At 41.6% G+C, this 13,529-nt stretch overlaps 1 protein-coding gene across 6 annotated transcripts in view; it reads left to right on the top strand.

Moving 5' to 3' along the window:
- Positions 1-814: 814 nt before the first annotated feature.
- Positions 815-13,529, top strand: part of LOC144608558 (hamartin-like) — a 46,577-nt gene continuing 33,862 nt past the window's right edge. For 2 of the 6 annotated variants that reach the window (XM_078426507.1, XM_078426508.1), the window contains exons 1-4: positions 1,025-1,320; positions 8,090-8,271; positions 10,780-10,883; positions 12,827-12,979. In XM_078426507.1, the coding sequence (XP_078282633.1) occupies positions 8,166-8,271; positions 10,780-10,883; positions 12,827-12,979 (363 nt within the window). In that variant the 5' untranslated portion in view covers positions 1,025-1,320; positions 8,090-8,165. Of the gene's footprint in view, positions 927-1,023; positions 1,321-5,369; positions 5,607-8,089; positions 8,272-10,779; positions 10,884-12,826; positions 12,980-13,529 lie in introns of those variants that run through there. The other 4 variants (XM_078426506.1, XM_078426502.1, XM_078426504.1 and 1 more) reach the window with 4 other exon arrangements.

The raw sequence follows: 13,529 nt of genomic DNA, 5'->3' as shown, positions 1-13,529 counted from the left end.
GAAGGGCCTGTTTCCACGCTGTAAGAATTTAGAAGGATGAGAGGAGATCTTATCGAAAAGTATAAGATTATTAAGGGGTTGGACACGTTAGAGGCAGGAAACATGCTCCCAATGTTGGGGGAGTCCAGAACAAGGGGCCACAGTTTAAGAATAAGGGGTAGGCCATTTCGAACTGAGATGAGGAAAAACGTTTTCAGTCAGAGTTGTGAATCTGTGGAATTCTCTGCCTCAGAAGGCAGTGGAGGCCAATTCTCTGAATGCATTCAAGAGAGAGCTGGATAGAGCTCTTAAGGATAGCGGAGTCAGGGGGTATGAGGAGAAGGCAGGAACGGGGTACTGATTGAAAATGATCAGCCATGATCACATTGAATGGCGGTGCTGGCTCGAAGGGCCGAATGGCCTCCTCCTGCACCTATTGTCTATGACCCCCTGAGTTTATGAAGGCAAACGCAATTACAATAGGTGGAGGAGCAAAGGGGGAGATTTGCATTTAAATTTCATAATTCACTCTTTATGTCTAATGCAAATGAATATTAAACGTTGTGCTGTTTTTCCCAAGGCCGTTAATCATTTATCGCTCCATGGAACTCGTACATTTATTTATCTTCTCCACTCCTTTTTGCTGCAATCATGAAAAGCTTCACTTCAGATGGTGATTGGCAGCCCCGCCGACTCGCCCCTTTGCCCGGCAATAACCTGTTCACCAGAATGGAGTGACGTCATGCCCAGCCGGCTGCGTCCTTCGGGCAGTCGGCGCAGGCGCGCTCTGGCTCCCTTAAATCACGCGCAACCGCATCGCCTCGCGTCCTATCCCTCCGCAAACCAGAGCAGGGAAAAGAGGCGTTAAAACAACAATCTACCTATATTTTTAAGACCAAATCTCTGGAAAACATCTATAGGAAGATATATTTGTGTTCGTGGGGAAGGCAAGTTGTAATTTGCTGAGGGGAGACTTTGTAAGGAACGTGTTGCTTTGTGAGGAGTAGATGAAGAAGTAGTTCGGGTTTATTTGTTTTGCGGCGGTTTATTTGTTTTGCGGCGGTCAAGATGGCGGCGCCCTGTGGAATGCGGGGTCTGTGAGAGGTAAAATCCTGCGTTCTCCGGCTGACGGGAGGGGAGTTTCGCCTTCGGATGCCCCTGGCTTCCGTAGCCGCTCGGCTGGGTGCAGCGAGCAGCGAGCGCGCAGAGGACTCCCCGCCCCCCCGCAATTGCGAGGACAGGAACCGTCGAGTGGACAGATAGGGGGAGAGAAGCGTCCTGTGGATCCTCCGTCAGTCCAGGGGGCCGCCGATCAGCGGCCTTCCGCTCCGTGGGTGCCTGGTATGTGGGGCGACATGAATGAATGCAATGTTTAAAGATGCACCCATGGCAGGCAGTCCTTCACTGCTCTCCGATCACTTTTCATTGTATCACAATCGCTCGGTGTGTGGAAGTATTTGCCAAGTCTGATCTTCCTATTGCATTCTCTCTCCTGGGTCCCGCCCCCAACCACCCCCAGAATGGGGTTTAAACAAGTGTCGTATGGGTTGGAAGGGATCTAAGGTTCTTGCTGTAGTGATCCTTTCCACTCCTTTTCTGTCAGTTGACTTTGAACTATGATTATTTTGTGTGCAAGTTTTTGCTCCTGCATTGTTTTAATAGCTGAGAATTGATGCATTTAGTGTGATGAATGAACTAGCCCTAGATGATTATGATTTTGTAATCGCTTCTACATCTGTAGGAAATGAAATTGATGGGTATAAGTAGTTAAAAGACATTCGAATCTGTACTCTAATTGAATGGCAAAAATGGATTGAGGTAGTGAGCCTTGATGTAAGGTTTGGATCTGAACTGTGAATTTGACTGCATAACAGAAATATCAGATTCTTATTTTTGAGTGAAATAACAGTCAGCCAATTGTTAAATGTTGTTGAGAAACTATTGATAGGCAATGGCAGCTTTATTTATTTTCATCTACATTGTGTAGCTCACGAGTATGCAAATTTGCATACTCTGTAGTTGAATATCTGAAATGTGTAAATTTGTGATGCTTGTATATTTAGGTGCAAAGTTGATGTCTTCAGAATAGGGTGCCTAGCTGCAGTTGAGTATATTTGAAACTGATTAAATTTCTGAATATATAAGGGAATCAGGGCATATGAAATTCATTTAGGGAAATACAACCTGAGTGAAAGATCAATCATAATTTTACTGAACGGTGGTACAGATGTGGGCTGAATGGCCCATTTTTTCTTTTGTTCTTGAGCAGGAGTTGGAGACATATTAATGCAGTTCTGTTTTTTTCTCTCTGTTCAGACTTGTTCCATTGAGAACAAGGATGTGCTACTTATTTTGCAAGTTTGCTCAATAAATATTGCTTCCACATATTGTCAATTCCTATTTCTCACGTGCTGATGTATTGTCATGAACTATTGTCTGTGTGGTGAGGGTACTTCATTATGTTATGCACACCTCTGGAATTTTGATTCATCATTGAAGGGTTTTTTTCCCCGATTTAGACCGTTGTGATATTATTATGCATTTGTTGTCCTTTGCCTAAGTGGTGTAGGTTGTAGGTTGCAGTTCTGAGTGATGCTGTTGAAATAGTTTTGGTGAATTGCTGTAATAGAGAGTAACCTCTGAAGTCCCAGTGCATTGATATTGGATGATGGGAATGTTTGGGGGTGTTAGGTTTGACATTCAAGAAACAGATTTATCTGCAGTGTTGTTGATTTACTTCATTTTTGGTGCTGGTCTTATCCATGGCAGTTGAGTGTTTTTCCACAAAGTTGCTTATTTTACACAAAGTGAAAAAACTTTTGAGGACTCAGCTGGGTCACTCCATAGAATGTTTTCAAACTTGGCTGACAGTTTATTCACCAGAGCCTGTGTAATAATTGCCAGTATTTGTGAAAGCAATTCTAAACCATCTTCCAAAGTGTTAAATCATGTTAAATGACTAAAGCATTTCCTGTGATCCGTTGACCTTTTGATAGTGATGACAATGCTCCAACATTAGAATGGTCTGCTTGATTGAACATTGTGCTCATATTTGTTCCTGATCTCTAAAAACATTTCCAATTTTTCTCCTGTAGCATTTGAAATTTCTCTTAAAACTGTGAGTAAATGGTTAGTTTTCAGCTGGCGGGCCTTTGGCTGGCAGGTTCAGCTGGCAGGTTGCCACATGAATCAATGTGGGGTCTTGACCATTTACGATTTGTCATTGACTTGGGTCCCCTCGTCCGTTCCAAGAAACTTGAAGTGACCACAGCCAAAAGTTGTGAACAATGGGGCAGTATTATGGAGTCAGCAGATATCGCAATAGAAACAGCACCATCATTTGTCACATGCTTTCCTGCAAATGGACTTGATCAGTGATTAATGTGGTTAGCATATATTGTGATATATATTGTTGTAGACGGGATTTGCATTTGTGGACATATCTATGTCAATCTTTGGGGTTGGCCGCAGTGACATGGAGTGAGTGCTGGCACCAACTGTACAGCTAATGAGCTGGCAAGTGGTCAGTAATACGCAGTGTAGTGTGGAGACGCCCATCACTTTCGTTCTAAACGTTTCTGTCAAATGCATCATCCTTGAAAGCAAATTTCCCCTTTGCTTAGTTGTTTTTGGCTAGGTAGGTTCAACAGTTTAAACAGTTGTGGGTTGTGTCAGTCCATAGCATTGCATTTTTTTTTTTTTAAGTAGTCTTTTGAAGTGCACTTTAACTCCATTACATTTCAAATCATTCCTGCTGGTAGATTTCTTTGTACTTTTAGAAAAAAATAATCATGTTGATATTGTGCAAAACGAGTCCATGATATTTTTACACCTACCTGAAAGTGTAAAGAAGGCCTTTTCCTTCTGAACCATTGCAAATATTCTGAATGGAATCTTGCAGCAATAATTCAAAAACTTTTGCTAAAGAAAATCATGTGACCTCACAGAAAATTTGGAATGATTGAAACCATGTTCAGTAGGAAAGGATTTGTATTTTCATCCTATCAATTTAACTCATCCATGATATAGTTTATGCTCACTGTGAATACCTTTTGCACTCCAAAAAGATCATCTTTTTTCGTTTCTCATATTTATCTATGTTTCCCTGAAACGCATCTACGTTATTTACCCCACTCACGCCTTCTGTTAGAGTTCCATGTTCTTCCTCTGTGTAAGCATTTACCATAATTCTTTATTGGCTTTACAGTGACTCGTGATGGTCTTCATAGCAAAAGATTTTAGTCTAGGAGCAAGGATTTCTTGCTGCAACTGCACATCGTTCACCTGTCCCAGAGCAGACTTGACCTTTTGGCAATGGCCTTGGACAGGATCTATAGTTGACATTTAACATGGATCTCCAATTCAGGATGCATTCCTTTTTCTGCTTGTAGTAGATGGTGGTTATGCCTTTCTCATGTTGCTGGCCAGAAGTGTGGTGTTTCAGCAGGTCTATGCCTATCCATTCCCATAGCGGTGAGTACAACAGAATGTAAGCAGTTGTTTCTGGGTGTTCCAGGGCAGTGGAAGTTCCAGACCTAAGACCTCTGTGATAGAGGACAGGGCGGCACGGTAGCGTAGCGGTAGAGTTGCTGCTTTACAGCGAATGCAGCGCCGGAGACTCAGGTTCGATCCTGACTACGGGTGCTGCACTGTAATGAGTTTGTACGTTCTCCCCGTGACCTGCGTGGGTTTTCTCCGAGATCTTCGGTTTCCTCCCACACTCCAAAGACGTACAGGTATGTAGGTTAATTGGCTGGGTAAATGTAAAAATTGTCCCTAGTGGGTGTAGGATAGTGTTAATGTACGGGGATCACTGGGCGGCACGGACTTGGAGGGCCGAAAAGGCCTGTTTCCGGCTGTATATATATGATATGATAAGCTCTAGCAGGCTATGTAACTGTGGCCTCTCTGTTGTACAGACCGGTAGAAAAGGATCCACAGATCTTTTGTCTGTCCGTCCTCTTCCTTAAGGCTGTGGATCAGAGTTCCCCATGTGAACCATTTGCAAGAAACGTGAGGGCATCTTGTTCTGCTCCATGGAGCGGAATCCGGATTGGAAAATAATCCTGGATGATTCCCGGGCAAGGAGCATGACTTGGCAGCTCTTCACCTCTGAGTCTCCCTTCCCCCCCCCCCCCCTCATATTGTCTCCCTTCGACAGAAGAACTTGCTCCGTTTGATTGGACGTGGCATAATTCTCTCTGACTCATTGCTTTCTAAACACCTTTGAGGATGTAGACCATCTTGATGTTCTCCTTGGTTGCTTCTCAACTGTGCATCATGGAATTAAAGGGGGAATCATGGTTCTCCAAACGGCAAAATCATTATTTAGATTCCCTGTGTTCTCTAAGATCAGCAGCTTGACGTTCATCTTTCGTACATCCTGCCTGTCTTTTGGTCCTCTTGTAGGTGACAGGAAGCCTATGGGAGGTAGTGGTGAGGGCAGAGCACCAGCATGACATCGGTGCATCTGACCATGAAGACCTTCGACACGAAGAGGAAGTTTATTTGAGACCGAGCTGAGTGGGCTGGTGTCAACCAGATGGGTCGTTGCTATGCTCTGCCGGCAAGGTCCGCTGAAGAAGTTGCGCAATTTACATCTAGCCATTCCTATCAGGATTCTGAAGGTGCTAATCAGCTTTCTATTGCCCTCGCTGAATCGTCAAGCTGTTTCGGTGATGCGTGCAGACAAACAGAACTCTGTAGCATCTCAGTACTCGGTTTTTACATTCATTGGACTGTATTTGACTTGTATTGATTATTGTAACCTAAGAACAATGACAACTAATTTGTGCGTGGCAAAGGCCTTAAAAACACCAATAAGTTGATGACCAGTTTATGTATTTTCTAACAATGGTTTGGGATAACTATTGGACAAAATATGGTAATAATTCACTTCAGATTAGTGGCATGGGATCAATTTTATCTCACAGAACCGGTTATCCTATTTGAAAGACGGTGGATGCAACAAACCAGTACAGCCTCTACTGCATTAGGAGCGTTTGCCAGGAGTGTGCATGACTCTGAAGTGAACTTGAATCTGACTTGGAAATAATTGCAGTCTGCTGAGCTGTAGCAAGAAAAGCTGAAGCTTCTTAGTTGAGATTTTTCGCACTTGCATTGCATTTAGGAGTATGGTTGCACACCAGCTAGCCAGAGGTCAGTTATAAAGTCAGGAAAGTTTCAAACAATGGTGGTGATTTTCTACCTCATCACTGGATGGGTAGACACCAATCATTGAGATTTTTAAACCCCTCTACATTTATCTATTGAGGAATGCAAAGATGGATTACACAGATTGCTTGCCTGGTTAAAAACAAACGTAGCTGATTCAGTGTAATGTGAATGAATGTGAAGTTATTATTTTTGGAAGAAAAAACAAACACATGGCGTGTTATATGTAGTGTGGTGATAGACTGGGTGACACTAAGGTAAAAAGGAACCTGGATGTGGACGTACACCAATCATTGAAAACAAACATGTAACTGCTACAAGCATTTAAGAAGATAAATAGAATGTTGGTCTTCTTGGCAAGAGATTCAAGTACTTGAGTAAGAATATCTACAGCTGTACAGTAACTCCTGGAGTATCGTGTGCAATTTTGGTCTTTATGCTCAAGAAAGCAATAGAGGGATTGTGGTGTAGGTTCACCAGCTTAATTCCTGAGATCTATGTTGGCATAAAATATATAAGAGCACAGTATTTTTATTAATGGTGAGAGATTGAAAGGAGATGTTGGTCAGAAGGCCCTACATCACTGAAGTCAGCATGCAGGTTTGGGTTTAATGTCACGTGTAATGAGTTACAGTGAAAAGCTTTATTTTGCATACTGACCAAACAGATCAGATATACTATGCATAAATACAATCAAGTCAAACTCAAGTACCATAGATAGAGCAAAGGTTAAGATACAGAGTGCAGAATATAGTTCAAAAACTAAGCCGTAATGCAACCCAGCGGTATACTTTCTAAGGTGTGTCTGTAGAAGCTTGTAGAGACATGCAGAATTTCCTCGGGTTGTTGTGCCTTCTTGGCTGTTGCATCCTCGCTGCCCATGACAGGTCATTGGTAATATTAATGCTAAGGAACTTGAAGCTCTCCACCATTTCCAATTCTGCAACATCGAAGCTGATTGAGGCATGCATTCCGCCATGCTTCCCGAAGTCAATAAGTAGCTCCTTTGTCGTTCTGAGGGGAGGGGGAATGCATCAAGAGGGGAGGGAGTGGATCAAGGCTGGCGTTAATGTGCATCATCACCAGTCTCTTGAAGCACTTCATGATGGTGGTTGTCAGAGCCACTGAACAGTGGTCATTGAGGCACGCTATCTTACTTTCTTTGGTACAGGGACCATGGTGGTCTTTTTGAAGAAGGTGGGGACTTCAGAATGGAGAGGTGAGAGGTTAAAGATGTCAATGAATACCTCTGTCAGCTGATCCGCTCAGGTCCTGAGGATGTGGCAGGTATAAAAAAGCAATTTAAAAAGTCATCAGTATGTTGACGTTCATTTCAAGAGAACTGAAGTTTGAATAAGGGACATCTTGATCTACTTACAGAGTGTGCTGGTGAGATCAGATCGGAAGAAGTGCCTTCCTATGTAAAGAATGATATATCTGTGAGACAGGAAGGAAAACAAAGGTTTATCTAAACATTAGTCAGACAGAGACTGTTTTCTCTTGAGTTTAGAAGAATGTGAATGATCCTTTGAAAATTCTTGATTAGCTTGAGGATGTGAATTTTTGGAATTTTCTAATCAAGTAGCGTCTGGAGACTTGATTGCTAGGTATATTTAAGTTGGAGCAACAACTATCACAGAGGGGGAGCATCAGTTGGATTTTAAGTTGGAGATCAGTGGATTTTAAATGCAAAGGGAATCATGGGACATGTAGTTTGTGCAGGAAAGTGACAAAAGGCCACAAAGTGCTGGAGTGACTCGGTGGACCCAGAGACAGCATCTCTGGAGAAGATGGATAGGTAACGTTTTGGGTCGAGACCCTTCTTCAAACTGCAGGAAAGTGATGCTGGTGTCAAAGAGCAGCTGTGATATTGAATGGCATCTGGGGTTGAATAGCCTTCTCTTATTTCTTATGTTACCATCTTCTTGTATTTTAGTGCTGCCCTGCTAGTCGGCAGTTTAGCGTTGCAGAGGGTGGAACCGAGGAGGTGTTACACGTGAAGCGCACACAGCATGATGCAGCCGGTGAATGTTGGTGACCTGGTTCTGCTGCTGGACTCTACAGATCTTCAAATCTTTGAGGACGTGAAAGGACTTGTTGTGGACCACCTTCGCTCAGGTCAGGCTGTGCTGGGACTTGTCTCTCAAACTCTGGTCCTGTTGAGGTTTTATGCGCAATATGTTCCCATCATGTGATTTTTCTTTTTGTTTAAATTTACTTCAAAAAAAATGTCACTAAGTATATTTTGGTTAATATCTTTTAGACTTTGGCAGTGCTTGCATCACCAGAGGTTAGTTTAGGAGTTTCATAGTTGCAATCTCAGAAACAAAAATTGTGTAATAATGAGACGTGGAACATAGAACAGTCCAGCACAAGAACAGGCCAATGTCTATGCCAAACCTGATACCAAGCTAAACTAATTTCATCTATTGTCTTCCATTCCCTGCAGATTCGTGTACCCATCTAGAAGCCTCTTAATTGCCTCTTAGTTGTAAATGCCTCCACCACTACCACCCTCCACAGCATGTTCCAGACACCACCATTCTCAGTGTAAAAAAAAAACTTGCCCTGCACATCTCCTTAAAACTTTGCATCTTTCACCTTAAATTTATGTCCTCTAGTCTTTGAAATTTCCACCTTGAGAAAAAAGTTCTGACTCTCTACCTTATCTATGCTTCAGATAATGTTATATCCTTTTATCAGGTCTCATCCTCCAACGCTTCAGAGAAAACAATCCAAGTTTGCCCAGCCTCATTTTATAGCTATTACCCTCTAATCCAGGCAGCCTTCCAGTAAATTAAATGGAGTAGTCGAATTGAGTTTATATGCACAAGTAAGGCAAGTTATAGATACAATGAAAATCTTCCTTTCAGCCACAGTGTGTGGCTTAAATTCTAGGTATCTTGGTTTGCTCCATCTCTGGTAATGGAAAATCTTAAATTTCCTGTATTTTCATTAAACTTTGGCATATACAAAGAATTGGAGGACAACTCACTTAAACTGGCCTTCAAAGGCACAAGAGTATTTCCAGATTAATGTTCCTGTGTAGGATGCTGGTGTAAACCAAAAATAGACACAAAATGCTGGAGTAACTCAGTGGGACAGGCAGCATCTCTGGAGAGAAGGAATAGGTGATGTTTCGAGTTGAGACCCTTCTTTAGACTGATGTCAGGGGAGAGGAAGATACATAGATAAGGATAAGTAAGGGGTAAAAACAGGACAAAGGGGATGAAGATCAAGGAAAATGTAGAATAGATCATTGTTATCTGAGAGATGTTAACAACAAAGCAAACAGAGATAAAATGTAGTTTCAAACAGTCAGACTTGTCGGAGAACTGGGGAGGGGAGGGATGGGGAGAGAGAGGGAAAGCAAGGGTTACTTGAAGTTAGAGAAGTCAATGTTCATACCGCTGGGGTGTAAGCTGTCCAAACTAAATATAATTTGCACTGAGCCTCACTGGCAACGGAGGAGGCCCAGGTCAGAAAGGTTAGTGTGGAAATGGGAGGGGGAGTTAAAGTATTCAGCAATCGGGAGATCAGGTAGGTTTAAGCGGAGGTGTTCAGTGAAACTATCGTTGAGCCTGTGCTCTGCTCATTGTTGAGGCTCTTGTCAGAGCCGTGCAGCACAGAAGGAAGCCATTCATCCTATTATGCCTCTTGAAGGTCTTGGAGGGTACCACTCAATTAATTTTGGGCTGTTCATAACTCTCTTTTGTCATTCAATGTCATCATTAAAGATTTTAGAAATCTGTTTTATGTAATATTCTCTGCACCTACTCTTGTGGCAATTTCCTTAAATACTGCTTCATTAATTAGCATGTGAGTAAAAATAATATGAGACTGCAGATGCTGGAATCTGGAGCAAAAATACAATTGCTGAAAGAACGAGTGCATTGAGCAGCATCTGTTTAGTGGGGGTGGAGACGGTATGAATTACTAGCATTTTGTGTCGAGACCCTTTAACATTCCTAACGCATTGTCTTGACTCGAATCATGAATTTCTTTTTAAAAATTTTTTTTTTAAATATTTTTATTTTTGAAAAGCATATGTACACATAGAAATAAAAGACAAATTTGTTACAAAGTTCTTGCATAGCTTCAATTTTTAAATTTTTAAAGAGAGAAAATAAAAAATAAAGAAGAAAGAAAAAAAAACTATAAACTATTGGGAAGAGAGAATAAGAAAATTAAAAATAAGGGATAACTATAAAAATTAAAGGGGGTAGAATCATGAATATTTTCTTCCCCCCTCCTTAGATGCGACTTGACCTGCCGAGTTCCTCCAGCAGTTTGTTTTTGAGTCAGTGGACTGCCTGTCAAACTTGGAGCACCCTCAGTGACATTTACCTTAAACATTGATCTAACACCAATCCCAGCTTCTCTTGGCTCTCCTTGTGGTTAATTTTGTTTTACCTCTGCAATTATCGTAGTGTGGTGATCACGTTGTTCCCAGTCGAGGCTCAGTGAGTGATTGAAATAGATACATTATTTCATGCAAAGGATCATGGAGTCATCCTCCTCTTCAACCAATGTATTTGGAAATGCCATTTTGCAAAGTTGAGTGAACTCTTGCTCAACTGGTAAAATTTCCGTGTATGTGTCAACTACTTGTTGATTTGTCTGCAGATCGTGGCCCATTGATGCTGAACTCATTAGTCGATCATTACTTGGAGAATAATTCTCTGCCAGCTGTGCAGATTATTGCAGCTGTACAGGAGCCTCATGATAAGGTAAGCAGTGTGGTGACTTTGAAGACATATTTATATTTATACTTTCAATTGCACAATCATCTAGTAACCTGATAATCCTTTTAACCTTTTATCTACACTAAGGAGTAATTCATAATGGCCAATTAATTTACCATTATGTCTGGGAGGTGGAAGGGAATCAAAGCAACTTGTAGATGGATTGGTTAGTAAATTTGCAGACATCACCAAAATCAGTGGTGTGGTGGACAGGGAGGAAGGTTGTCAAAGTATGTAGCAGAATATGGATCAGTTACATTCAAGTGTATTGTACTGTATTCTGAAAGGCCCTTTTTAAATGCCTGCCATTGTTTCTTGATTGACCTTCCCTTAACTTCAGTTCATGAGCTCTGCTTTCATGCTCTCAGAATTGCCTTTATCTTAAAAACACTATCAGTCGTGCCATTCTGTACTATAGTGTGGTTACCTTAGTGTTGTACAATACCCACTTTTTGTAATGGAAAGTGCATTCCTTGCACTGCTGGTGCACCATGGCTGCACCAAATAGTGTAAGAAAATAACTGCAGATGCTGGTACAAATCGAAGGTATTTATTCACAAAATGCTGGAGTAACTCAGCAAGTCAGGCAGCATCTCAGGAGAGAAGGAATGGGCGACGTTTCGGGTCGAGACCCTTCTTCCATTCCTTCTCTCCTGAGATGCTGCCTGACCTGCTGAGTTACTCCAGCATTTTGTGAATAAATGGCTGCACCAAATATAATCCGTGGGATTCAAAGCAATTTACTTAAGATGGATGGTATACATACATATTAACCATTCCCTCACTGATGTTAGATACATTTCTTTGGTCTTCCTGCCTCCCAGTCCAACGTGAGAACCTTCAACACAGGTTGGATTAATTTAAGAAAATGGTCCATCCCCATCTTCTCAAAGACCACTGGGACTGGATGTCCTGAAAAGTAATGCCCGAGAATATTCAAAAGAAAGATGGTGATCGAACCGTAGCCTTGAGAGGACCAAATGTGTTTCAATCTTCAGACCTCTCTTTTGGCAAGATGGTAAATTATGCTAGCGGTCACATATGGGCACTGCTTACTGCACTCCACGCAATCTGGCCTTTTTCCATCTGCCTCGACCAAGTATCATGTTTGTTTTTTAAGTATTGGCTAAAAGTCAATAGCAAGGTTCCCAGCTGTTTTCTTCTCGTGACCCACTTGATATTCAAGGGCATTGGAGTAATCCCTCTGTATCTGGTAAAGGCCTATGTCCAAGAGTCCTTTCCATGCTAAGTACTGTGTACATCAACTAAATTCTAGGTGTCTTAAATATTACTGCTGCCAAAAAAATTCCTGTCCGCAAGGAGACCTAATTTTACTGTAACACCACACTCAAATCCCTCTCCCATCAAAGAGGGAAGGAGAAGTGAAATTAACCTATCAGGCTGGTTGCAATTGGAAGTTTAACTGTGATTTAGTACTGGGATTAGCCTATTTAAAATCATCTTGGTGGGAATCTTAATAGTAGCACCAATGCATTTGAGAAGTTTTAAAATAACCTAGGTAGGGAACAAGAGTTGCACAATGTCCACGACCGCAGTCTGCTATCTGAATGAACATTAGTGAGCTGCTTGAGCCATTACAACGATTCACAACGTGGATTATTTTTACTGATTCTGGATTTGATCCCAGAATTTAGCACAACAAAACTGAATTCAAAGTCCTGGCACAGACCTGGGTCAAATAACTTGGATCAATGCATCACTCAAATGGTTCTAAATTTACTAACTGCTATTATGGGATTTGACCACACATTACAAACTACTAGCCTAGTTATGTAACTGTGCATATGATATGTGTCTATGTCTTCGGCTTACAAATGCCTATTCGCCACTTAAGTTGGTTTTTAATACAACTTGGTGGGTGAATTGGGGGAGTTTCCAGAATTCAGTCCACTTCATTCTTTTTTCAGCATCTTTTGGATCGACTAAACGAGTGCATGGGGAAGGCAGCCACCCGACTATCTGCCGTGACATTATTGGGTCACGTTATCCGACGCGAGCCAACGTGGATTCATAAACTCTGCCGTGCACCTGTGCTGGTTTCACTGCTCAAGTGTCTGAAGGTTCGGTATTCATAATTTAATTTTTTTTCTTTAACTGAACTTTATTTTTCTCCTCATGCCCCCAGTGTTTCTATCTTGTTTCATATTTCCACACAAGATATGCTTTAACAATGACTTGCCTGCTTAACGATGGCAGTGTATGGATTTAAATTATCATTGCGTTACTGGTAGACTTGAGTGGCTTACTTCGTCATTTTGTCCGATTTCTCTGAAGATTTTGAAATAATATGAATATAAAGTCAGATCTCCTTTCCTCTCCATCTCTCCCACAATCCTCATAGCCCCCATATCCTTTCAATTTCCAATTGGGCGCTTCCAAATAAACAGACTGGACTGTCTCTGAATGATATTTTATATGGATGTCTGTGACTTGTTTCTGTCCCTTGCCTGAAAAGTTTTTTTTTGCTCTTGGGTGTCTTGGAGAATACCAAAGTTCTTTGGCTAAAACAACTCTTTTTAGTCTTTGGTCACTAGGTAATAAAAATTTTTAAAAACATTATTTCAAGGACTTCAGTGAGGCAATGACCTGGTATCGTTCTGAAGAAGGATC

This window comes from Rhinoraja longicauda, chromosome 31 (assembly GCF_053455715.1).
Source record: "Rhinoraja longicauda isolate Sanriku21f chromosome 31, sRhiLon1.1, whole genome shotgun sequence".
NCBI classification, from domain to species: domain Eukaryota; kingdom Metazoa; phylum Chordata; class Chondrichthyes; order Rajiformes; family Arhynchobatidae; genus Rhinoraja; species Rhinoraja longicauda.
The sequence above is the reverse complement of the archived record's forward strand: the minus strand, read 5'-3'. Positions and strand labels throughout refer to the sequence as shown.